This window comes from Bombina bombina, chromosome 8, assembly GCF_027579735.1.
Source record: "Bombina bombina isolate aBomBom1 chromosome 8, aBomBom1.pri, whole genome shotgun sequence".
Classification (NCBI taxonomy): Eukaryota; Metazoa; Chordata; class Amphibia; order Anura; family Bombinatoridae; genus Bombina; species Bombina bombina.
In genome coordinates, this window is record NC_069506.1 from 292,322,159 (window position 1) to 292,347,524 (window position 25,366).

The 25,366-nt window shown below is 41.2% G+C and overlaps 1 protein-coding gene across 1 annotated transcript in view; it reads left to right on the forward strand.

Moving 5' to 3' along the window:
• Nucleotides 1-24,113, forward strand: part of AGTRAP (angiotensin II receptor associated protein) — a 92,602-nt gene extending 68,489 nt beyond the window's left edge. The window contains exon 5 of the mRNA XM_053691464.1: nucleotides 23,501-24,113. Within this exon, the coding sequence (XP_053547439.1) occupies nucleotides 23,501-23,601 (101 nt within the window). The 3' untranslated portion in view covers nucleotides 23,602-24,113. The remainder of the gene's footprint in view (nucleotides 1-23,500) is intronic.
• Nucleotides 24,114-25,366: the final 1,253 nt, after the last annotated feature.

Consider the following 25,366-nt stretch of genomic DNA (forward strand, 5'->3'; position numbering starts at 1 on the left):
TTTAGTGTTAGCTTTTAGCGTGTTTTGTAGAAGTAAACTATCTCTGGTTGCCTTGAGGAGTCTAAAGGCATTTCTATTCTCCATGTTAGGGGTTCTAAGGTATTTGTTCTGTGCGTTCATCAACTGCTTGAACATAAGTTCTTTGCGTGCCCTGCCTCTCTTCCGAATACCTGCAGCGTAGTTTGAAATCACCCCTCTCAGCACTGCCTTTGCTGTTTCCCAGAACAACAGAGGGTTCGATAAGTGCTGTGTATTGATATTGTGATATGCGTTCCATTCCCCAATAAGGTAATTTAGAAGATTAGGGTCTTTAGCCAGATAGTTGGGGAAAAACCATCTATTGTCTCTCGGCAGATCTTTTTTAGTATTAACCGTGAGTTTGACTGGGGCATGATCTGAGAGAGTGACTACATCATTTATCACCTCCGTAATATAGGTGGCTAGGGTTTTGGTGACTAGGAAGTAATCTATTCGGGATAGAGTGTGTTTAGAGGGAGAGATACAGGTGTAGTCCCTTGCCTCTGGGTTACGCATGCGCCAAATGTCTACTAAATCGAGCCCCTTCTGGAACTTCTTGAGTGTTCTTGTCTCCCTGTTAGAGTTAGTGTTAACCGTTACCTTAGTCGAAGCATGGTCTGGGTTTTTGAACCGATCTAGCGGGACATGTGGTGCTATGTTGAAATCTCCCCCAATTATTATAGGAAGGTGCATAGACTTTAAAAGTTGTGCCTGTAGCTTTGTCCAAAAGGGTTCTTTTTTACTTATCTGGCCATACACTCCCACTAATGCAAAGGATATGTCTCCTAAGTCTAGATGTAATATCACATAGCGACCTTCAGCATCTACCTCTCTTTGTGCTATTTTATAAGCTAGTCCTTTCTTAAACAGAATAGCTACTCCTCTGGCCCGACTCCCTGGTAGAGATGAGCTAACGACCTCCTGTACCCAACCCTGTTTTAGCTTGGTGTGTTTGTCAGCAGTAAGATGTGTCTCTGTCAACACTGCAATATCTGTTTCCTTTTCTCCTACATTGGTGTGTCCGGTCCACGGCTTCATCCTTACTTGTGGGAATATTCTCTTCCCCTACAGGAAATGGCAAAGGGAGCACACAGCAAAAGCTGTCCATATAGTCCCCCCTCTGGCTCCGCCCCCCAGTCATTCTCTTTGCCTGCTCTGAACAAGTAGCATCTCCACGGGGATGGTAAAGAGTATGTGGTGTTAGTTGTAGTTTTATTTCTTCTATCAAGAGTTTGTTATTTTAAAATAGTGCCGGTTTGTACTATTTACTCTACAACAGAAAGTGATGAAGAGTTCTGTTAAAAGAGGAGTATGATTTTAGCAACAGTAACTAAAATCCATTTCTGTTCCCACGCAGGACTGTTGAAACCAGAGAACTTCAGTTGGGGGGAACAGTTTGCAGACTTTTCTGCTCCAGGTATGACTAGTCCCTTTTCTAACAAGACATAGTAATGCTAGAAGACTGTCATTTTCCCTTATGGGATCGGTAAGCCATTTTCTTAGACTCATAACAGAATGAAGGCTTATAAATGGGCTCATTACTGGTTGACACTTTTGTGGGCTAAATCGATTGATTTATATAATATTTATATGACTTTTGGAGTGTTTTGTGACTTTGAAACACTTTTGGGAACGTTTTTATTACGCCTGGCAGTTGTTTAGACACCTAATCTAGTCAGGAAGGCCCCTTCACTCTGGTATGCAGAGGGAGGAGGCCTCATTTTCGCGCCTCAGTTGCGCAGTTACTTTTGGAAGCAGTGCATGCAGCTTCATGTGAGAGGGTCCTGTGGCCATAAAAACGATTTCAAGAAGGCTTATTTCTGTGGTGAATAACCCCCAAGGAAGGTAAAAGCTGCAGCAAAGGCTGTGGCAGGGACTGTAGTGGGTTTAAACTGGTAAATTGAACAATTAGCTCCGGTTTGCTCATTTAAGGGGTTAGAGACTTGAAATTTGGTGTGCAATACTTTCAAAGCATTAAGACACTAGGGTGTAAAGATCAGATATTTCCTTCATAGTTTTTCAAACATTCAGAAATAAAGTGTACTCTTTTTATTATTTAAAGAGACAGTAACGGTTTTGTTTAAAAACGGTTTTATTGCATTAATAGCCTGCTAAAGTCTGTCTAACATGTCTATACCTTCAGATAGCATCAAAATGGAAACAATTCGGACGATCTTACCAACAATCCAGGAGGGTCAATATATGACTACCGTGGACTTAAAGGATGCGTACCTACATATTCCTATCCACAAAGATCACCATCAGTTCCTAAGGTTCGCCTTTCTGGAAAAACATTACCAGTTCGTGGCTCTTCCATTCAGTTTAGCCACCGCTCCCAGAATTTTCACAAAGGTGCTCGGGTCCCTTCTAATGGGGTTGCTGTGGCATAGTGCTTAAGTCTAATGCCTCTTAACCCAAAGGTTGTGAGTTCAAACCCAGCCTCAACTGCTGAAAAAACTTTTAAAGGCCAGATTCATAAGATTTCAGTCGGACAACATGACGACTGTAGCGTACATCGATCATCAGGGGGGAACAAAGAGTTCCTTGGCGATGAGAGAGGTATCCAAGATCATCAAATGGGCGGAGGATCACTTCTGCCATCTATCTGCAATTCACATCCCAGGAGTAGACAACTGGGAGGCAGATTATTTGAGTCGTCAGACTTTCCATCCGGGGGAGTGGGAACTCCACCCGGAGGTCTTTGCCCAGTTAACTCAACTATGGGGCATTCCAGACATGGATCTGATGGCGTCTCGTCAGAACTTCAAGGTTCCTCGCTACGGGTCCAGATCCAGGGATCCCAAGGCGACACTAGTGGATGCATTGGTGGCGCCTTGGTCGTTCAACCTAGCTTATGTGTTTCCACCGTTTCCTCTCCTTCACAGGCTTGTAGCCAGGATCAAACAGGAGAAGGCCTCTGTGATTCTGATAGCTCCTGCGTGGCCATGCAGGACTTGGTATGCAGACCTGGTGAATATGTCATCGGCTCCACCATGGAAACTACCTTTGAGACAGGATCTTCTAGTACAAGGTCCATTCGAACATCCAAATCTAGTCTCTCTGCAACTGACTGCTTGGAAATTGAACGCTTGATTTTATCTAAGCGTGGGTTTTCAGATTCAGTTATAGATACTCTGGTCCAAGCCAGAAAACCTGTGACTAGGAAAATTTACCATAAGATATGGAAAAAATATATCTGTTGGTGCGAATCCAAGGGATTCTCTTGGAGTAAAATTAAAATTCCTAGGATACTCTCCTTTCTCCAAGAGGGTTTGGATAAAGGGTTGTCAGCGAGTTCTCTAAAAGGACAGATATCTGCTCTGTCTGTTTTGTTGCACAAACGTCTGGCAGCAGTGCCAGATGTACAGGCATTTGTACAGGCCTTAGTCAGAATCAAGCCTGTCTACAGACCCATGACTCCTCCATGGAGTCTAAACTTAGTTCTTTCAGTTCTTCAAGGGGTTCCGTTTGAACCTTTACATTCCATAGATATTAAGTTACTATCTTGGAAAGTTCTGTTTTTGGTTGCTATTTCTTCTGCTAGAAGAGTTTCTGAATTGTCTGCTTTGCAGTGTACTTCACCCTATCTGGTATTCCATACAGATAAGGTTGTTTTGCATACCAAACCTGGTTTTCTTCCAAAAGTGGTTTCCAACAGGAATATTAACCAGGAAATAGTTGTTCGTTCTCTGTGTCCGAATCCAGTTTCGAAGAAGGAACGTTTGTTACACAATTTAGATGTGGTCCGTGCTTTAAAATTCTATTTAGAAGCAACAAAGGATTTCAGACAGACTTCATCTTTGTTTGTCGTTTATTCTGGTAAGAGGAGAGGGCAGAAAGCTACTGCTACCTCTCTTTCCTTTTGGCTGAAAAGCATCATCCGATTGGCTTATGAGACTGCCGGACGGCAGCCTCCTGAACGAATTACAGCTCACTCTACTAGAGCTGTGGCTTCCACATGGGCCTTCAAGAACGAGGCTTCTGTTGATCAGATCTGTAAGGCAGCGACTTGGTCTTCTCTGCATACTTTTGCCAAATTTTACAAATTCGATACTTATGCTTCTTCGGAGGCTATTTTTGGGAGAAAGGTTTTGCAAGCCGTGGTGCCTTCCGTTTAGGTAACCTGACTTGTTCCCTCCCTTCATCCGTGTCCTAAAGCTTTGGTATTGGTTCCCACAAGTAAGGATGAAGCCGTGGACTGGACACACCAATGTAGGAGAAAACAGAATTTATGCTTACCTGATAAATTTCTTTCTCCTACGGTGTGTCCGGTCCACGGCCCGCCCTGGCTTTTTAGTCAGGTTTCAAATTTTTTATTTCTGTACACTACAGTCACCACGGCACCCTATAGTTTCTCCTTTTTCTCCTAACCGTCGGTCGAATGACTGGGGGGCGGAGCCAGAGGGGGGACTATATGGACAGCTTTTGCTGTGTGCTCCCTTTGCCATTTCCTGTAGGGGAAGAGAATATTCCCACAAGTAAGGATGAAGCCGTGGACCGGACACACCGTAGGAGAAAGAAATTTATCAGGTAAGCATAAATTCTGTTTTGCTTCAGTAACTTCAGGATACACTTTCTTTTGATAGGGGAGGTGATCCCTCCCACATTCCATGTTGTTATGTTTGCTTTTGTGTTAGCCATGGTGAGCCCTTGTGTGTAAGAGATCGAACTTGTATGTTATCCAATTATAGAACCCGGGAGATCTAGAGTGTAGTGTGTGAGTGTTGGGTACCTGATCCTGACGTGATTCTGGGCTAGATAAGAGAAGCCACTTCACTTCCTTGTAGGTGTATCCCCTTGTCTGTAGCTCCTTCCTGCCGTGGCTCGGAGACATGGTCAGAAACTTTTCTCTGTGTTCACTGTATGTGACAAGGACTGCAAAATATCGGAACAAAACAAGAGTGAGAAAACAAAAACAACAATAACAGTCATAACAATCAACAATATGGTCATAGCTAAGTAAAATAGATAGCATTTGCCCACTGTTTTTCCTTTAATTTTTTGAAACTGGTCTTAGCCTAAACTTAGACTCAAAATTGTACTGTAACTCAAACTCAGACTTAAACTAAAACTCCCCTCCCCTACAGGAAGATGCTAACTGACTGGAGGTGAGGGAACCCTTATATGAAATGTGATCATGGCTCTCACAGAACTCCAGTCCTGACTTTTAAGAAATCGACAGTCTTGTGTCTATAAAACAGGATGATCAAACGTTAAGGCAAAGAGTGCACAGTTACAATGTTCATTCTGGCTCTAATGGTATGGCTGGCTCTTCATTGGATTGTTCTCCATCCTCCGACTGTAGATATTTCTGAAGTTGCCCAGGGGTATCAAAAAACCTTGGCCCTCCTGGTGTCTGTAAACGTAGCTTGGCTGGAAACAGTAAAGCAACCATCCTTCCCTTTTCAATTACCCTCTGGCAGTAGGGTGAGAATTCTCTTCGCCTCCTGGTAACCTCTGTTGAATAGTCCTGAAATATGAGCAATCTTTTCCCTTCGAAAGGGATAGGGCCCGTCTTGCGGTATGCTCTAAGGAGTTCCACCTTATCTTTGAAGTTTAGGTACTTGATTAGGAGGTGTCGTGGTGTTTCTCTGTTTTGCTGCTCTGATCTCGGCTGTCCCACCCTGTGCGCTCTTTCGGCAACACATGGCCGTGCCGAGTCCGGTATTTTAAGCAGTTGTGGCAGCTGGTTTTCTGCAAAATGAAGCAGGGAGGTGCTCTGTACTGACTCTGGTAGACCCACCACTCGCAAATTATTCCTGCGAGACCTGTTTTCAAGGTCATCGAGGCGAGCCTTCAGATCTGAGTTTTGCTTCTGGAGATTATATACAGAGTTTGATATCTCTCTATGCCGATCTTCATGTTCAGAGACTCTATGTTCTACGTGGGTCAGCCTTCTGGAGAATTGTTTAAAGTCCGTAGAGAGCGATTCCACTCCCATTTGGAGCTGTTCAATTTTAGGTAGAAACAAGGCCGAAATCTGGGCCACAATGGGGTGTGTATCTTGGTTAGGTAGGTCCTCAGAGTCGGGAGGAGCCAGGGATAAAGAGTGTACCTCTGCATGATGTTTGGTGCGCCTGTCAGCGGTCTTATTCTTTGACGCCATTTTGTTAGTGGTTTTATGAAAACTGCTGTAGTATTTATGCATGCGCTGTCTGTCTGGCTTTCGGCCCTATGCTGCCCTCAGTGATGTGTATTCAATTCAGCCTTGTGTATATGAAACCTTGATAAACTTAACAGCTGCAGAGCAAAGCCTTTTCAAGAGTTGCAGCACTGTGGCTATTGAGGCTAAGCGTAGCTACAGAGCAGGCCCCTCACATAGGCCGGCGGTTAGGGGAGGAGGAGTACAAAAAATAGCAAGCCTGGTCTAAATCATAGTATGTCACAGTCTTTCACCACCATGGCCCTCGTCCTTCCAAGCAAACATCGCTGTATGCGGGGTAGCTTGTTTCCTTTTCCCCTTTGAGTGAGTGTAGTGACATGAGGATACAGTCTTAATAAAGGTTTATCAATTTAAGGGTGATGTTTGGCCATGCGGGTGTGTTTGGTGGGTGCAGGTGCTGAGTTACGTTACCCTCTCTTAGTCTCCAACTCCCGCAGCATGTATTAGGCAGTAGCTGTGTTTCTCCTGAGGGTCTTATCAGGATATGTGTAGGTACGGCAGGAGCTCGATGTATGATGTGGGTGACTTTTTCTTTCTTGGTATTCGCCAGCTTATGTGATGTGTGTCATCGCGATGCAGCCAAGATGGCGACTGCAGGTCCCTTCTCCTCCGGTTCAGCCTCCGTGGTCAGGGCAATTTCTGCGCCCTCACGCTTTCGTGCCAGGTCGATATCCGTGCTTGGTGATGTCCCCAAGGCAGGATTCCACAATGGAGTTGCGTGGGAGTAAGGGAAAGCAGCTAAATGTTGGGTTTGTTAAAGATGTTAGCGGAGCTCACATTTCTTGCTGCTCTCCCGTTGCTCCTCCCACCGGAAGTCCGAAACAGCCTTATTGTTAAGTCATTGTGACAATATTTATAATAATTATTTCAACAACTTTGTTGGATCAGTGGGATTAAGTTATAAGTAAAGTTATTTAAAAAGCCTATTGCTTCATTATAATAGTCAATAATTCACTCTAAAGTTATCTATGTTACCATGTAGATAGAGTAAACAATTGCTTTTTTTTTGTACCCAAACATGATTATTTTTTTATTTCAGAGATTTAAAAAAAAAAAAAAAAATTTGGGATGGAAGAAACATAGAAACATAGAATTTCTCCAACATAGGTGTGTCCGGTCCACGGCGTCATCCTTACTTGTGGGATATTCTCTTCCCCAACAGGAAATGGCAAAGAGCCCAGCAAAGCTGGTCACATGATCCCTCCTAGGCTCCGCCTACCCCAGTCATTCTCTTTGCCGTTGTACAGGCAACATCTCCACGGAGATGGCTCAGCGCAGTGCATGGAAGTGATAGGTTTGATGGTAGCGGCAATGGACATAGTTCCTTTTGCGCGCATTCATCTAAGACCATTACAACTGTGTATGCTCAGTCAGTGGAATGGGGACTATACAGACTTGTCTCCGAAGATACAAGTAAATCAGAGGACCAGAGACTCACTCCGTTGGTGGCTGTCCCTGGACAACCTGTCACAAGGGGTGACCTCCCGCAGACCAGAGTGGGTCATTGTCACGACCGACGCCAGTCTGATGGGCTGGGGCGCGGTCTGGGGATCCCTGAAAGCTCAGGGTCTTTGGTCTCGGGAAGAATCTCTTCTACCGATAAATATTCTGGAACTGAGAGCGATATTCAATGCTCTCAAGGCTTGGCCTCAGCTAGCGAGGGCCAAGTTCATACGGTTTCAATCAGACAACATGACGACTGTTGCGTACATCAACCATCAGGGGGGAACAAGGAGTTCCCTGGTGATGGAAGAAGTGACCAGAATCATTCAATGGGCGGAGACTCGCTCCTGCCACCTGTCTGCAATCCACATCCCAGGAGTGGAAAATTGGGAAGCGGATTTTCTGAGTCGTCAGACATTGCATCCGGGGGAGTGGGAACTCCATCCGGAAATCTTTGCCCAAATCACTCAACTGTGGGGCATTCCAGACATGGATCTGATGGCCTCTCGTCAGAACTTCAAGGTTCCTTGCTACGGGTCCAGATCCAGGGATCCCAAGGCGACTCTGGTAGATGCACTAGTAGCACCTTGGACCTTCAAACTAGCCTATGTATTCCCGCCGTTTCCTCTCATCCCCAGGCTGGTAGCCAGGATCAATCAGGAGAGGGCGTCGGTGATCTTGATAGCTCCTGCGTGGCCACGCAGGACTTGGTATGCAGATCTGGTGAATATGTCATCGGCTCCACCATGGAAGCTACCTTTGAGACGAGACCTTCTTGTTCAAAGGTCCGTTCGAACATCCGAATCTGGTCCCACTCCAGCTGACTGCTTGGAGATTGAACGCTTGATCTTATCAAAGCGAGGGTTCTCAGATTCTGTTATTGATACTCTTGTTCAGGCCAGAAAGCCTGTAACTAGAAAAATTTACCACAAAATTTGGAAAAAATATATCTGTTGTTGTGAATCTAAAGGATTCCCTTGGGACAAGGTTAAGATTCCTAAGAGTCTATCCTTCCTTCGAGAAGGATTGGAAAAAGGATTATCTGCAAGTTCCTTGATGGGACAGATTTCTGCCTTGTCTGTGTTACTTCACAAAAAGCTGGCAGCTGTGCCAGATGTTCAAGCCTTTGTTCAGGCTCTGGTTAGAATCAAGCCTGTTTACAAACCTTTGACTCCTCCTTGGAGTCTCAACTTAGTTCTTTCAGTTCTTCAGGGGGTTCCGTTTGAACCCTTACATTCCGTTGATATTAAGTTATTATCTTGGAAAGTTTTGTTTTTGGTTGCAATTTCTTCTGCTAGAAGAGTTTCAGAATTATCTGCTCTGCAGTGTTCTCCTCCTTATCTGGTGTTCCATGCAGATACGGTGGTTTTACGTACTAACCTGGTTTTCTTCCAAAAGTTGTTTCTAACAAAAACATTAACCAGGAGATAGTCGTGCCTTCTCTGTGTCCGAAACCAGTTTCGAAGAAGGAACGTTTGTTGCACAATTTGAATGTTGTTCGCGCTCTAAAATTCTATTTAGATGCTACAAAGGATTTTAGACAAACATCTTCCTTGTTTGTTGTTTATTCTGGTAAAAGGAGAGGTCAAAAAGCAACTTCTACCTCTCTCTCTTTTTGGATTAAAAGCATCATCAGATTGGCTTACGAGACTGCCGGACGGCAGCCTCCTGAAAGGATCACAGCTCCTTCCACTAGGGCTGTGGCTTCCACATGGGCCTTCAAGAACGAGGCTTCTGTTGATCAGATATGTAGGGCAGCGACTTGGTCTTCACTGCACACTTTTACCAAATTTTACAAGTTTGATACTTTTGCTTCTTCTGAGGCTATTTTTGGGAGAAAGGTTTTGCAAGCCGTGGTGCCTTCCTTTTAGGTGACCTGATTTGCTCCCTCCCTTCATCCGTGTCCTAAAGCTTTGGTATTGGTTCCCACAAGTAAGGATGACGCCGTGGACCGGACACACCTATGTTGGAGAAAACAGAATTTATGTTTACCTGATAAATTACTTTCTCCAACGGTGTGTCCGGTCCACGGCCCGCCCTGGTTTTTTAATCAGGTCTGATAATTTCTTTTCTTTAACTACAGTCACCACGGTATCATATGGTTTCTCCTATGCAAATATTCCTCCTTAACGTCGGTCGAATGACTGGGGTAGGCGGAGCCTAGGAGGGATCATGTGACCAGCTTTGCTGGGCTCTTTGCCATTTCCTGTTGGGGAAGAGAATATCCCACAAGTAAGGATGACGCCGTGGACCGGACACACCGTTGGAGAAAGTAATTTATCAGGTAAACATAAATTCTGTTTTGACGGTAGATAAAAACCAAAAGGCCTTTCAAGTCTACCCATATTACATGTACTGTTTTCTTAGGATAGTCTTATGCAAGTCCCAGGCATTTTTTTATTCTTTTACAGTCTTTGGGCTAGATTACAAGTGTAGCGCTATCTTAATGTGCGCCCCTTTACGGGCGCACATTAAATAACCAGCCATTACAAGTGGCTGTAATGCTCCCGCAAGTTTACGGTTTCACTTTGTACTTAGCGCAATTAACCATAGGTCAGACCTCTGGTTAATGAAAAAAAATTACCCTAATTGCCCCCCAATTTAAGAGGAGAGTTCTGTATAATTAAAAATAAGATGACCATTTTTTATTTAATAAAAAAAAACTGCACAAAGCAGTTATAAGGGGTTAAAGTTAAAAACGCACTGAAAGTGAAGGGGGACTGTGTGTTCCATTTAAATATATATATATATATATATATATATATATATACTTATACACATATATATATTTATGTGTTAACATGTGTATATACACATATAAACACATAAATATACTGTATATGTATATATTCATATACATATATATTTCTTTTGCATGATGTACCGAGTCCACGGATTCATCCTAACTTGTGGGATAACATAATTTATGCTTACCTGATAAATTTATTTCTCTTGTAGTGTATCCAGTCCACGGATCATCCATTACTTATGGAATATATTCTCCTTCCCAACAGGAAGCTGCAAGAGTCCACCCACAGCAAAGCTGCTATATAGCTCCTCCCCTAACTGCCATATTCAGTCATTCGACCGAAAACATGCAGAGAAAGGAAAAACCATAGGGTGCAGTGGTGACTGTAGTTCAAATGAAAAAATTACCTGCCTTAAAGTGACAGGGCGGGCCGTGGACTGGATACACTACAAGAGAAATAAATTTATCAGGTAAGCATAAATTATGTTTTCTCTTGTTAAGTGTATCCAGTCCACGGATCATCCATTACTTATGGAATACCAATACCAAAGCTAAAGTACACGGATGATGGGAGTGACAAGGCAGGTACTTAAACGGAAGTTACCACTGCCTGTAAAAAACCCTTTCTCCCAAAAATAGCCTCCGAAGAAGCAAGGTATCAAATTTGTTAAATTTGAAAAGTATGAAGCGCAGACCAAGACTCCGTCTTGTAAATCTGTTCAACAGAAGCCACATTTAAAAAAGGCCCAAGTGAAAACCACAGCTCTAGTAGAATGAGTTGTAATCCCTTCAGGAGGCTGCTGTCCAGCAGTCTCATAAGCTAAATGAATTATGCTTTTTAACCAAAAAGACAGAGAGGCTGCTGAAGTCTTTTGACCTCTCCTCTGTCCAGAATAGACAACAAACAAGGTGAACGTTTGATGAAAACTGTAGTAGCTTGTAAGTAAAACTTTAAAGCACAAACCACGTCCAATATTGTGTAATAGACGTTCCTTCTTTGAGGAAGGATTAGGATACAAGCATGGAACAACTATCTCTTGAGTGATGAACTTGTTAGATACCACCTTAGGAAAAAACCCAGGTTGGTACGCAGGACTACCTTATCCGTACGAAGGACCAGATAAGGAGAATCACATTGTAACACAGATAACTTGGAGACTCTACGAGTCGAGGAATTAGCTACCCAAAAGGAACTTTCCAAGATAAAGATTGATATCTATGGAACAAAAAAGGTTCAAACGGAACTTCTTGAAGAACCTTAAGAATCAGGTTTAAGCTCCATGGCGGAGCAACAGTTTTAAACACAGGCTTGGATCTAACCAAAGCCTGACCAAATGCCTGAACGTCTAGAATACCTGCCAGACGCTTGTGCAAAAAAATAGACAGAGTAAAAATCTGTCCCCTTTTAAGGAATTAGCTGACAACCCTTTTCTCAAAGACATCTTGGAGAAAAGATAATATCCTGGGAATCCAGACTTTACTCCATGAGTAACCCTTGGATTCATAACAATCAGATATTTACACCATATCTATGTTCAATTTTCCTAGAGACAGGCTTTCATGTCTGTATTAAGGTATCAATGACTGACTCAGAGAAGCCATGCTTTGATAACATCAAGCGTTCAGTCTCCAGGCAGTCCATCTCAGATTGATTCTATTTAGATGGTTGAAAGGACCCTGAGGTAGAGGGACCTGTCTCAGAAGCAGAGACCGTGATGGAAAGGATGACATGTCCGCCAGATCTGCATACCAGGTCCTGCGTGGCTACGCAGGCACTGTCAAAAACACCAAAGCCCTCTCCTGCTTGGTCTTGACCTCCGGAGGAAATCCCACTCCCCCGGAAGAAAAGTCTGACGACTTAGAAAATCCACCTCCCAGTTCTCAACACCTGGGATATGGATAGCTGATAGACAAGAGTGAGTCTCTGTCCAGTGAATTATTGTAAGACTTCTAACATCACTAGGGAACTTCTGTTCCCCCTTGATGGCTGATGTAAGCCACAGTCGTGTATATTGTCCGACTGAGTATGATGTACCTCAGAGTTGCTAACTGAGGCCAAGTCTGAAGAGCATGGAATATCACTCCCAGTTCCAGAATATTTATTAGAAGGAGGGTCTCCTCCTAAGTCCACTATCCCTGAGCCTTCAGGGAGTTCCAGACTGCATCCCAACCTAAAAGGCTGGCATCTATTGTAACAATTGTCCCATATGACCTGCGAAAGGTCATACCCTTGGACAGATGGACCCGACATAGTCACCAGAGAAGAGAATCTCTGGTCTCTTGGTCCAGGTTTAACAGGGGGACAAATCTGTGTAATCCCCGTTCCTCTGACTGAGCATGCATAGTTGCAGCGGTCTGAAATGTAGACGTGCAAACGGTACTATGTCCCTTGCCGCTACCATTAAGCCGATTTCATTCATGTACTGAGCCACCGAAGGGCGCGGATGGGATGAAAAAACACGGCAGAAATTTAGAAACTTTGACAACCTGGACTCCGTCAGGTAAATTTTCATTTCTACAGAATCTATCAGAGTCCCTAGGAGGGAAACCCTTGAGATTGGGGATAGAGAACTCTTTCCTTGTTAACTTTCCACCCATGTGATCTCAGAAATGCCAGTACTACGTCCATATGAGACTGGGCAATTTGGATGTTTGACGCCTGTATCAGGATGTCGTCTAAATAAGGGGCCACTTCTATGCCCCGCGGTCTAAGGACCGCCAAAGCGACCCCAGAACCTCCATAAAGATTCTTGGGGCTGTAGATATCCCGAAGGAAAGAGCTACAAACTGGTAATGCCTGTCTAGAAAGGCAAACCTGAAAAACGATGGTGATCTTTATGCATCACAATGTGAGGATAAGCATCCTTCAAATCCATTGTAGTCCTCTATTGACTCTCCTGGATCATAGTTAAGATGGTACGAATAGTTTCCATCTTAAATGACGGAATTCTGAGGAATTTGTTTAAGATCTTTAGATCCAAAATAGGTCTGAAGGTTCCCTCTCCTTGGGAACCACAAACAGATTTGAGTAAAAACTCTGTCCCTGTTCCTCTCTTGGAACTGGATGGATCTCGTACACAATGTAAGAATGCCTCCTTCTTTATCTGGTTTGCAGATAATTGTGAAAGGCGAAATCTCCCCTTTTTTGGGGGGGGGAATCTTTGAAATCCAGAAGATATCTCTGGGATATAAATTCCAATGCCTAGGGATCCTGGGCATCTCTTGCCCACGCCTGGGCGAAGAATGAAAGTCTGCCCCCTATAGGATCCGTTACCGGATAGGGGTCCGTTCCTTCATGCTGCCTTAGAGGCAGCAGCAGGCTCCTTGGCCTGCTTATCTTTGTTCCAGGTCCGATTGTCTCCAGACCGCCTTGGACTGAGCAAAAATTCCCTCTTGTTTTGCCTTAGAGGAAGAGGATGCCACACCTGCCCTGAAGTTTTTAAAAGGCACGAAAATTAGACCTTTTTTTTTTTTTTTTTTTTTTTTTGGCCCTTGATTTGGACCTATCCTGAGGAAGGGCATGACCTTTTCCTCCAGTGATATAAGCAATAATCTCCTTCAAACCAGGCCCGAATAGGGTCTGCCCCTTGAAGGGAAGTTAAGTAGCTTATTTATTAAAGTCACGACAGCTGACCATGATATAAGCCATAGCGCTCTGCGCGCCAGTATAGTAAAAAACAGAATTCTTAGCCGTTAGTCTAGTCAAATGAACAAGGCATCAGAAAACAAAGGAATTGGCTAACATAAGCTTGTCAAATATATTCATCCAATGGAGTCGCTTAACTGTAAAGCCTCATCAAGAGACTCAACCCAGAACGCCGCAGCAGCAGTGACAGAAGCAATGTATGCAAGGGGCTGCAGGATAAAACCCTGTTGAATAAACATTTTTTATCCATTGGATCTAAAAAGCACAACTGTCCTCGTCAGAGGTAGTGGTACGCTTAGCTAGAGTAGAAACTCTTCTCTCCACCTTAGGAACTGTCTGCCAGAAGTCCCGTGTGGTGGTAACTATTAGAAAACATTCTTCTAAAAAATAGGAGGGGAAGAGAACGGCACACCTGGTCTATCCCATTCCTTATTTAAAAAAAAAAAATGTAGTAAACCTCTTTAGGTATTGGAAAAACATCAGTACACACCGGCACTGCATATTATTTATCCAGTCTACACAATTTCTCTGGCCCTGCGATTGTACACATTCATTCAGAGCAGCCAAAGCCTCCCTGAGCAACAAGTGGAGGTTCTCAAGCATAAATTTTAAATGTAGAAATATCAGAATCAGGTTAAATCATCTTCCCTGAGTCAAAAAAAAAAAATCACCCACAGACTAAGCATATTGTGAGGTAGTATCATACATGGTTCTTAAAGCGTCTGTATGCTCTGTATCTACCCCCAGAGCTAACTGCTTTCCTTTAATTTCAGGTAGTCTGACTAATACTGCTGCCAGAATATTATTCACCACCTTTGCCATGTCTTGTAAAATAAACGCTATGGGCGCCCTTGATGTACTTGGCGCCATTTGAGCGTGAGTCCCTGAAGCGGGAGTCGAAGGGTCTGACACGTGGGGAGAGTTAGTCGGCATAACTTTCCCCTCGACAGAATCCCCTGGTAAAAGAAACGCTATGGGTGCCCTTGATGTACTTGGCGCCATTTGAGCGTGAGTCCCTAAAGCGGGAGTCAAAAGGTCTGACACGTGGGGAGAGTTAGTCGGCATAACTACCCCCACGACAGAATCCTCTGGTGATAATGTTTTTAAAGACAAAAAATGATCTTTATTGTTTAACATGAAATCAGTACATCTGGTACACATTCTAAGATGGGGTTCCACCATGGCTTTAAAACATAATGAACACAGAGCTTCCTCTATGTTAGACATGTTAGAACAGACTAATAATGAGACTAGTAAGCTTGGAAAACACTTTAAATCAAGTTAACAAGCAAATATATAAAACGTTACTGTGCCCTTAAGAGAAACAAATTTTGTCAAAATTTGAAAAACAGTGGAAAAAAAAGCAGTAAAACAAACGAAATTTTTACAGTACATGTAATAAGGTAACAGAGCATTGCACCCACTTGCAAATGGATGATTAACCCCTTAATGCAAAAAACAGATAAAAAAAAATGACATAGACGTTTTTAAAAACAGACACAACAAACTGCCACAGCCAACAGTGGGAAGCTTCAGTTAACTGTTTCTATGCAAAATTTAAGCCAGCCATGTGGAAAAAACTTAGGCCCCAATAAGCTTTATCACCAAACATATGTTAAAAAACGATTAAACATGCCAGCAAACGTTTTAAAACACATTTTTACAAGAGTATGTATCTCTATTAATAAGCCTGATACCAGTCGCTTTTACTGCATTTAAGGCTATACCAACATTACAGTGTTATCACCAATGTACGTTAAAAAACGATTAAACATGCCAGCAAACGTTTTAAAACACATTTTTATAAGAGTATGTATCTCTATTAATAAGCCTGATACCAGTCGCTATCGCTGCATTTAAGGCTTTACTTACATTACTTCGGTATCAGCAGTATTTTCTTAGTCAATTCCATTCCTAGAAAAATATTTTACTGCACATACCTTATCTGCAGGAAAACCTGCACGCCATTCCCCCTCTGAAGTACCTCACTCCTCAGAATGTTTGAGAACAGCAAATGGATCTTAGTTACGTCTGCTAAGATCATAGAAAAACGCAGGCAGATTCTTCTTCCAAATACTGCCTGAGATAAACAGCACACTCCGGTGCCATTTAAAAATAACAAACTTTTGATTGAAGAATAAACTAAGTAGAAAGCACCACAGACTCTCACGACCTCCTATCTATGTTGAGGCTTGCAAGAGAATGACTGAATATGGCAGTTAGGGGAGGAGCTATATAGCAGCTTTGCTGTGGGTGGACTCTTGCAGCTTCCTGTTGGGAAGGAGAATATATTCCATAAGTAATGGATGATCCGTGGACTGGATACACTTAACAAGAGAAATTGTCCTTCCTGACAGGAAGTAGCAAAGAGAGCACCACAGCAGAGCTGTCTATATAGCTCCCCCCTTAACTCCACCCCCAGTCATTCTCTTTGCTGGCTCTAAGCAGGAAGAGTAAAGAGAAGAGGATCCTTCTTGTAAGAAGGAACGTCTGTTGCACAACTTGGACGTGGTTCATGCTTTGAAATTTTATTTGCAGGCAACCAAAGATTTTAGTCAAACATCTTCTTTGTTTGTTGTCTATTCTGGAAAGTGCAGGGGTCAAAAGGCTACGGCGACTTCTCTTTCCTTTTGGCTGAAAAGCATCATCCTTTTGGCTTATGAGACTGCTGGACAGCAGCCTCCTGAAAGGATTACAGCTCATTCTACTAGAGCGGTAGCTTCCACATGGGCTTTTAAAAATGATGCTTCTGTTGAACAGATTTGTAAGGCTGCAACTTGGTCGTCGCTTCATACCTTTTCAAAATTTTATAAATTTGATACTTTTGCTTCTTCGGAGGCTATTTTTGGGAGAAAGGTTTTGCAAGCAGTGGTGCCTTCCGTTTAGGTTCCTGTCTTGTCCCTCCCTTCATCCGTGTCCTAAAGCTTTGGTATTGGTATCCCACAAGTTAGGATGAATCCGTGGACTCGGTACATCATGCAAAAGAAAAAATTTTTTTGCTTACCTGATAAATTTCTTTCTTTTGCGATGTACCGAGTCCACGGCCCGCCCTGTCTATTCAAGACAGATAGTATTTTTTTATGTAACCTTCAGTCACCTCTGCACCTTATAGTTTCTCCTTTTCTTCCTTGGCCTTCGGTCGAATGACTGGGAGGTGGAGTTAAGGGGGGAGCTATATAGACAGCTCTGCTGTGGGTGCTCTCTTTGCTACTTCCTGTCAGGAAGGACCATATCCCACAAGTTAGGAGGAGTCCGTGGACTCGGTACATCGCAAAAGAAAGAAATTTATCAGGTAAGCATAAATTTTGTTTTTTATTTTGGTGCCCAACGCTGCACGATTTGCCTGCTTCACTATGTGGTTTTGTCGTTTCTCACGGTATGAAAATGAGGCTCCCATTGGAGCCTATGGAAGCACACTCTTGTGAGGGCAATGCTTCCAGGCAAAGCAAACGTGAGTTCGCGTTTGCATTGCGCCTGAGAGGAATATTGTGCTCCACTCAAAATCTAAGCCTCTGTGTTTACCACCTCTTGGAAGTTTATTCCATAAATACACCACCCTTTCTATAAAAAAAAAACAGCTTCCGCACATTTCTCCTGAATCTGAATCTAATTTAAGATTGTGACCCCATGTTTTAGCTTTTTTTTTTTTTGGAAAATACTTTCAGCTTCCACTTTTATAAGTCCCTTCATATATTTAAAGGTTTCTATCATGTCACCTCTTTTCCTTCTCTCCTCTAAACTATACATATTTCTGTCATGGAGTCTTTGTATATGTTTTCTTATTGTAGGCTGTTCTGTATATACCGGTTATTTGTAGAGCGCCAACAGATTCCGCAGCGCTAGAAATACATTTTTTGCTGTTGATGGTAGGTGCATTTATAGCGTTATACTCACAGATATTCGATAAGTGGGTTGAATGATATGAACTCATAAATCAAACCTTCCTCAAAATTCACTAAAATTTTGAGTTATCGGACAGGGTGCAGGGTTCTTCCCAATATCATATACTGGTTGTCTTGTACCTCGCCAGCTGATTCATTTTTTAAGATGCAACCTCTCAACATTTGTAACTTACAGACCTATCACTTTGTCAGAGAAAGATTAGATTAAAGGGACCTGATAACCAATTTTTTTTCTTTCATGATTAAGATAAAGAATACAATTTTTAAAAAGTGTCCAATTTACTTCTATTATGAAATTTGCATCATTCTCGTGCTATTCTTTGTTGAAGAGATACCTAGATAGGTAGCGTGCACATGCCTGAGCACCTCATGATAGGAAATAGTGCTGCCATCTAGTGCTCTTGCTAATGTATAACATTGTTGCAAAACTGCTGACATAGGGGCCAATTTACTAAAGTGCGGATGGACATGATACGATGTAGCAGATCATGTCCGCCGCACATCGCTAAATGCCGACAGCATACGCCGTCTTTATTTATCATTGCACAAGCAGTTCTGGTGAACTGCTTGTGCAATGCCGCCACCTGCAGATTCGCTGCCAATCGGTCGCTAGCAGGGGTGTCAATCAGCCCGATCGTACAGGATCAGAAGCAGCGGACAAGTTATGTAGCAGCGGGAACAGGGGCATCAAGCTCCATTCAGGAGCTTGATAAGTCGGCCCCATATAGTGCTGCAGACGTGCACACTCCTGAGCTTGCCTTCCTACTTTTCAACAAAGGATAACAAGAAAACTAGAGGAAATTTGCTAATAGAAGTAAATTGTAAAGTTGCTTAAAATCGTATGTTCTATCTGAATCACAAAAGAAAAAAATGTGGATTTTATGTCCCTTTAACTAAAAATTTGAAACTTGTATCTCACTTCTGGGCTGATCCTATAGATTTTTGCCTCTGAATTACATCTACCATTGTGACCACAAATGGCCAATGGTTTTGCAACCGGTAATAAAATAGAATGATTCAGCTAGATCCCATAAATAGAATTATAATTGGCACTATTTTTCTATAAATAATATTTGTGCACATTATGACAAACATGCAGCAGAAATTGATACCTTTATAAGCAGCCTTTGTTATTACCCAACAGTGCCCTCAATGAGAGCAACAAATACAATGTTTACATCTATAGTAAATAGTCCCAAACCTTAACAAGACAATGCAATCGCCATAGAACTAGCTGATGAGCTGTTGTTCGTTCCTGGTAGAGCGCTTCTCTCTCTGTATAAAGACAATGCATTGCTCAGGCAAATTCTTGTATCTGTGTATACCAGCCATGCCTATGTAGTAGTCAAAGTATGTGCGTTTTGCTGTATCACCTAAATTTCCACTTGTATAACGTGCTGCTCTCTGTGCTAAAACGTTTGGGACAGATAAGATTTGTTTAAACACATTTTTGAAAATTGATTAAAACTGTGTGTTGGGGTTATAGCCTCAGCATGCAAAAGACTGTAGCTAAATATGATCTTAAATGCTATGAATTTGAGGGATTACTTTTATTTAATAATTGGATAATGTGTACACATAAACCATTTGCATTAATCCTAATCTGAATTCAGAATTTGCAGCAGTGAACCATATGTTTATTGTACTCATAGACTGTAGGTAAATATGACAATATCATTTGCTGATTTACTTTATTTAATACAGAAAATATTAGCTTGTTTATATAGATCAACCCATGTAGTTGTTAACAAAATATTAATTGCATGCTTTAACCCTTTAAAATACCAATATTAGTATGTAGTGATATTTTCTTTCTAATGGCATGGAGAGTCCACAAATTCATTAATTACTGTTGGGAATTCAACACCTTGCCACCAGAAGGAGGCAAAGACACCCCAGCAAAAGCTATAAGTATCCCCCCCCCCCACTTCCCATACTCCCCCAGTCATTCTTAGCCTCTGTAACTAGGACAAGACCATAGTTTGAAGATAGTGTAGCTCTTGCTATTGAACCTAGGGATCTGTCTGTTTACTGTTCATCAGTGGGTCTACGCATGGAGGTGGTGGATCTCATGGTAGCTTCCATGGATATGTTTCCTTTTGTTTGTTTCCATCGGTGTCTTTTTTTCAACTATGTATGCTCAGGTATGGATTGACCTATTTCTTTGGTCGTCCTGGGCATACATACAAGAGCTTCTTTCTCCTGGTGATTCTGTCTAAATCTTCTAAATATATATGTATACATATTTATGTTCCTTATTTAGCTTATTATGTCCTACATTAGACTAGATTGTCACTATTAGTTATACTTCATAGTTTAAGTATATCACATTAACTTTGAGTACCATATGCACTTGTTAAGTCATATCACATACACTTAGAGAGGTTTTTTGTTATCCTTTTATGCCATCTCTTATATCTAGAGAGGTTTCCTGTTATCCATTTTTACTGATTGCACACAGATTCACCTTTTGACTGTGACACTACAGCTATCACACAGTCGTTCCATACACCACACCATATCACACCATACACATATCTAGCTTGATGTTTCTTTAATGATTACCATCACGACTTTTAGAGGCTATATTAGCCTACACCATGATTATACATAGGCCGCCATCCCCGTACTATCACACTATTGTTATACACAGTTCACATTATATTATTTATACACTTCCCACATTAGTTATTTATTAGTCATTTTGAATCTGCTAACCACGTCACTTAGGTTGTAGGATTTCCACTATATATATTTATTGTTCCTCTGCCTTGAATGTTTCATCATGCGCTGTTGTGCATACTATTAATATAGTATATATTCATGGCTTTTTGCTTATGCCATTTTATATTATTATTTTTTGATTTTTAATTGATTGTCTTGCAGTCTACCATGGGCTTCCATCTTATATTAATATCTTAACCGTGATGTCCGTGGCATTAGGTATAGATCTGACACCAGCTACGGCATTATTATTGTTTACATATCACATTTGGCTAATCATATATAGTCTAGTGACCGCACCTACCACTTATGGGCGTATCTGTTGGGCGCTCACGCTAGAGATTCTGTTACCGTTGAGGAGTTACAGCACATTCCCATTGACATTATACTAACATGGGTTTGGACACGTCATTAGTCGTGGGCCAATAAACTGTTGTCCTTCCTTAACGAATCATCACTGGTGTTAATTTAGGACTGCACCCTTGCTGTATGCCGTGTACGGAAGGATTAATATACAATCATTCCCGCCAGCAATGCTGAAGTCACCGTAAGTTTGTTTTTTGGTTATTATATTGTGACGATCTCAAAATGACAATTCCCACGATATTAATGGATATAAGGCAAAAGTACATAAATCTATTCACGGTAACATTTATAGCATTTATTTGATTTAGGGTTGGGTCAAGAGATAAATATGTACATTTATGGCCATATTTATAATTTATTTCTTATATCCACACGATTACATATTTATATTATTTACACTAGGGCATTTTAATAGGATGATTTATATTTAACACTATTCCTATGTAGGAATAACATGAGTGACAATGGGGTGTGTCTGAGGAGATGGATTTTTATTGGCCAACATTGTAATGGGGAGGGATTATTCGATTGTTTGGTAGCGTAGCCCTATTTTAAGGGCATTGTGTGATTTGAAATTTATATGCCTGAGAAAACGGGTTAACCCGAGAAACGCCTCACATTTAATCTCATTGTAGAGATTTAAACACATAGCAGGAGTTGTTTTTATTTATGGTATTGTTATATACCTTTTTAATAAATCTTTTTTAAGTTATACTCCTAGCATACAGTGTTTATTATATTTCTACATGCTACCAAAGGGGCTCCATCGTCCTACTCCCTTACACCACTTGCTGCTGACCTGTGGTTCCAGTGTTCCTGCTCCTGTGTCCCTTGGGGATTTCGAGATCTTGCCTGAGTCCAGCCAGCTGGTTTGCTGTTAAAAACCAGCCGGCTTCTACTGGCACAAGAGAGTGCCTTCACACTTCCTGTATCTCCAATACGCCTGATATCTATTGTTGCGATTGATCTACACATGTGGCGCCTCTTATCTTTTGTTGTTTTTCTGCAGAGTCGTATCATCCAGTGTGATGAAGTCAGAGTGCTGCCTGTTCTTATCTTCGTTGTTGAAGATTCCTTTACTCCTGGACAAAGGACTTGATCACATTTGTGAGGACTATATGTTCCTTTTTTGGACTTTTGATTGTCTTATTGTTACTAACAATTTATGTATCCTTTTCATATTACTGTATAACTTATAATTTAGACTGATTATATGTTATTTAGTAATCACCTCGAGGGCCTCCTATAGGAGTAGGTATTACAGAGGTGTGTGTATACACCTGTGTATACTATTAGACTCCAGTTTTTTTTATTTTTGACCTTAGACTTTTGTCTTGGAAATGTTGGCTATTTCTTCTACTCAGAGTTTCTGAGTTATCTGCTTTTCAGTGTGAGCCACTTATCTTGTTTTTCATTCAGATAAGGCCTTTTTCATACCTAGTTAGGTTTTCTTCTTAAACTTGTCTCTGATCACAATATTAATCAGGAAATGGTAGTTCCTTCTTTTTGTTCCTTCATTCTTCTCTGGAGGGTTGTTGTTTAATTTGAATGTGGTGAGTGCCTTAAAATACTATCCTCATGCACCTAAGGATTTTGGTCAGCATCTCCCTTGTTGGACTTGTATGCTATTAAGTGCAAGGGTCAGGAGGCCCTTGCATCTTATCTTTCTCATTGGCTGAGTAGTGCCATTCGTTGGGCTTCTGAAGAAGCTGTTCAACAGTCTCCTAATAGGATTACGGCTCATTCTTTCAAAAAGGAACGTGCAGTATCTCTTCTTGGGTTCTTAACTTGGGTATTGGATTTCCAATAGTAATGAATTAATTTGTGGACCCTCCATGCTATTGAAAGAAAACAAAATGTATGCTAACCTGATAAATAATTTTCTTTCCTGGCATGGAGAGTCCACAAACCAGCCCTGTTATTTTAAGGCTGCAAATTTTCCTAATCTTCTGGCACCTTTATACTCCTAGTGTTTCTCCTGCTTTTCCTTATTTCCTCGGCTGAATGACTGGGGGAGTATGGGAAGTGGAAGGGATACTTATAGATTTTACTGGGGTACCTTTGCCTCATCCTAGTAGCCAGGTTTTAATTTCCCAACAATAATGAATGAATTTGTGGACTCGCCATGCCAGGAAAGAAAATAATTTATCAGGTAAGCATAAATTTCGTTTTTTTATTCTACAATGGATGCAGTGGAGGCAAATAAACCACTTCAGGCTGGATGATGGCTTCACACATATATCTTTATAAAATAAAAGGTAATGTTAACAGGGCATTCTTGATGTGTCACACAGATTTCATTGACAATTTTTTTTATAAACTTAAAATAAAACTGTTGTTTTCTTATCAATGTTTTGGTGACATAGTATTTCTTTTTAATTATATAACGGATTTGCATTAGATTCTGGGGTATTAGAAAAATAAATGTATTTGTTATTGATTATATTAGATATTTCCAGGTGGCTTATGTTTTTCAATTTATCTTCTAGGAGCATTCCGCCCTGGTGCACGGGATCGTAGCAGTTACCAGACCATCGATCACCAGGATGCCCTTCCAGAACAAGACAAAGTGCCTCCACGGTCTTATTAAGTTGATTGAACTGTTTGATACTTCAAGTTCTTTGGCTTCCAACAGTGGACCAAAGAAGGAAGTCACTTGCCTTAAACTCATGCCCATAAGCTGTAAATGGCAGCTCCCACACACCAATTGCTGTGTAAACTGTTGGACAAACTCAGTGCAAAGAGGATTTCCGGGTCTAAGCAGTTATGGTATTTGAAGTTGTATCCTAACATTTATTTTGTTGAAATCTCAAGAATGTAATGTGAATATCAAATGTGATTTTGTATAATGGTTTGTTGTATTCTGGTTCTTTATGTGTTCAATGACAGATTTAACTGCTGTTAGCGATGGTAAAACATTTACACTTCATTGTACTTTGGACTTTTAAGTTGCCTGTAAATGATTCATCTAGCAGTTGTATGTATTATAATTATTGAGCAATACTTTGGTGTCACATGTTAAACTCTTCTGTTTGTGTAAATATATTGTGTTAATATGTTAGGTAACAACAACAAATAAATATATAACAGGAGTCTATATGATTTGAAATGTTATGTGCTTGTCTTGTTCACCATTTATATAGTTGGAGGTGTTGGAGTACCAATTACGATGGGAAAGTGTCAAGTTGGGATAAACCTTTTTTAATGAAATAATATTCAGAAACATAAAGTGATATTCTAGCCTGGTGTTTCTCTTTGCTTTATCTAAGATATTTCAAATGTATTATTATATAAGGATGATAAATAATAATGAATTTGTAATTCAAAATATGAAATGATGTCCTTAAATAACCAACAGTTATCAGCCACTGAGCACTAGTAGGTTGTACACAAGTAATAGTATTTCTCTTGTTAAGTGTATCCAGTCCACGGATCATCCATTACTTATGGAATATATTCTCCTTCCCAACAGGAAGCTGCAAGAGTCCACCCACAGCAAAGCTGCTATATAGCTCCTCCCCTAACTGCCATATTCAGTCATTCTCTTGCAAGCCTCAACATAGATAGGAGGTCGTGAGAGTCTGTGGTGCTTTCTACTTAGTTTATTCTTCAATCAAAAGTTTATTTTTAAATGGCACCGGAGTGTGCTGTTTATCTCAGGCAGTATTTGGAAGAAGAATCTGCCTGCGTTTTTCTATGATCTTAGCAGACGTAACTAAGATCCATTTGCTGTTCTCACACATTCTGAGGAGTGAGGTACTTCAGAGGGGGAATGGCGTGCAGGTTTTCCTGCAGATAAGGTATGTGCAGTAAAATATTTTTCTAGGAATGGAATTGACTAAGAAAATACTGCTGATACCGAAGTAATGTAAGTAAAGCCTTAAATGCAGCGATAGCGACTGGTATCAGGCTTATTAATAGAGATACATACTCTTGTAAAAATGTGTTTTAAAACGTTTGCTGGCATGTTTAATAGTTTTTTAACATATGTTTGGTGATAAAACTTATTGGGGCCTAAGTTTTTTCCACATGGCTGGCTTAAATTTTGCATAGAAACAGTTAACTGAAGCTTCCCACTGTTGGCTGTGGCAGTTTGTTGTGTCTGTTTTTAAAAACGTCTATGTCGTTTTTTTGATCTGTTTTTTGCATTAAGGGGTTAATCATCCATTTGCAAGTGGGTGCAATGCTCTGTTACCTTATTACATGTACTGTAAAAATTTCGTTTGTTTTACTGCCTTTTTTTCACTGTTTTTCAAATTTTGACAAAATTTGTTTCTCTTAAAGGCACAGTAACGTTTTATATATTTGCTTGTTAACTTGATTTAAAGTGTTTTCCAAGCTTACTAGTCTCATTA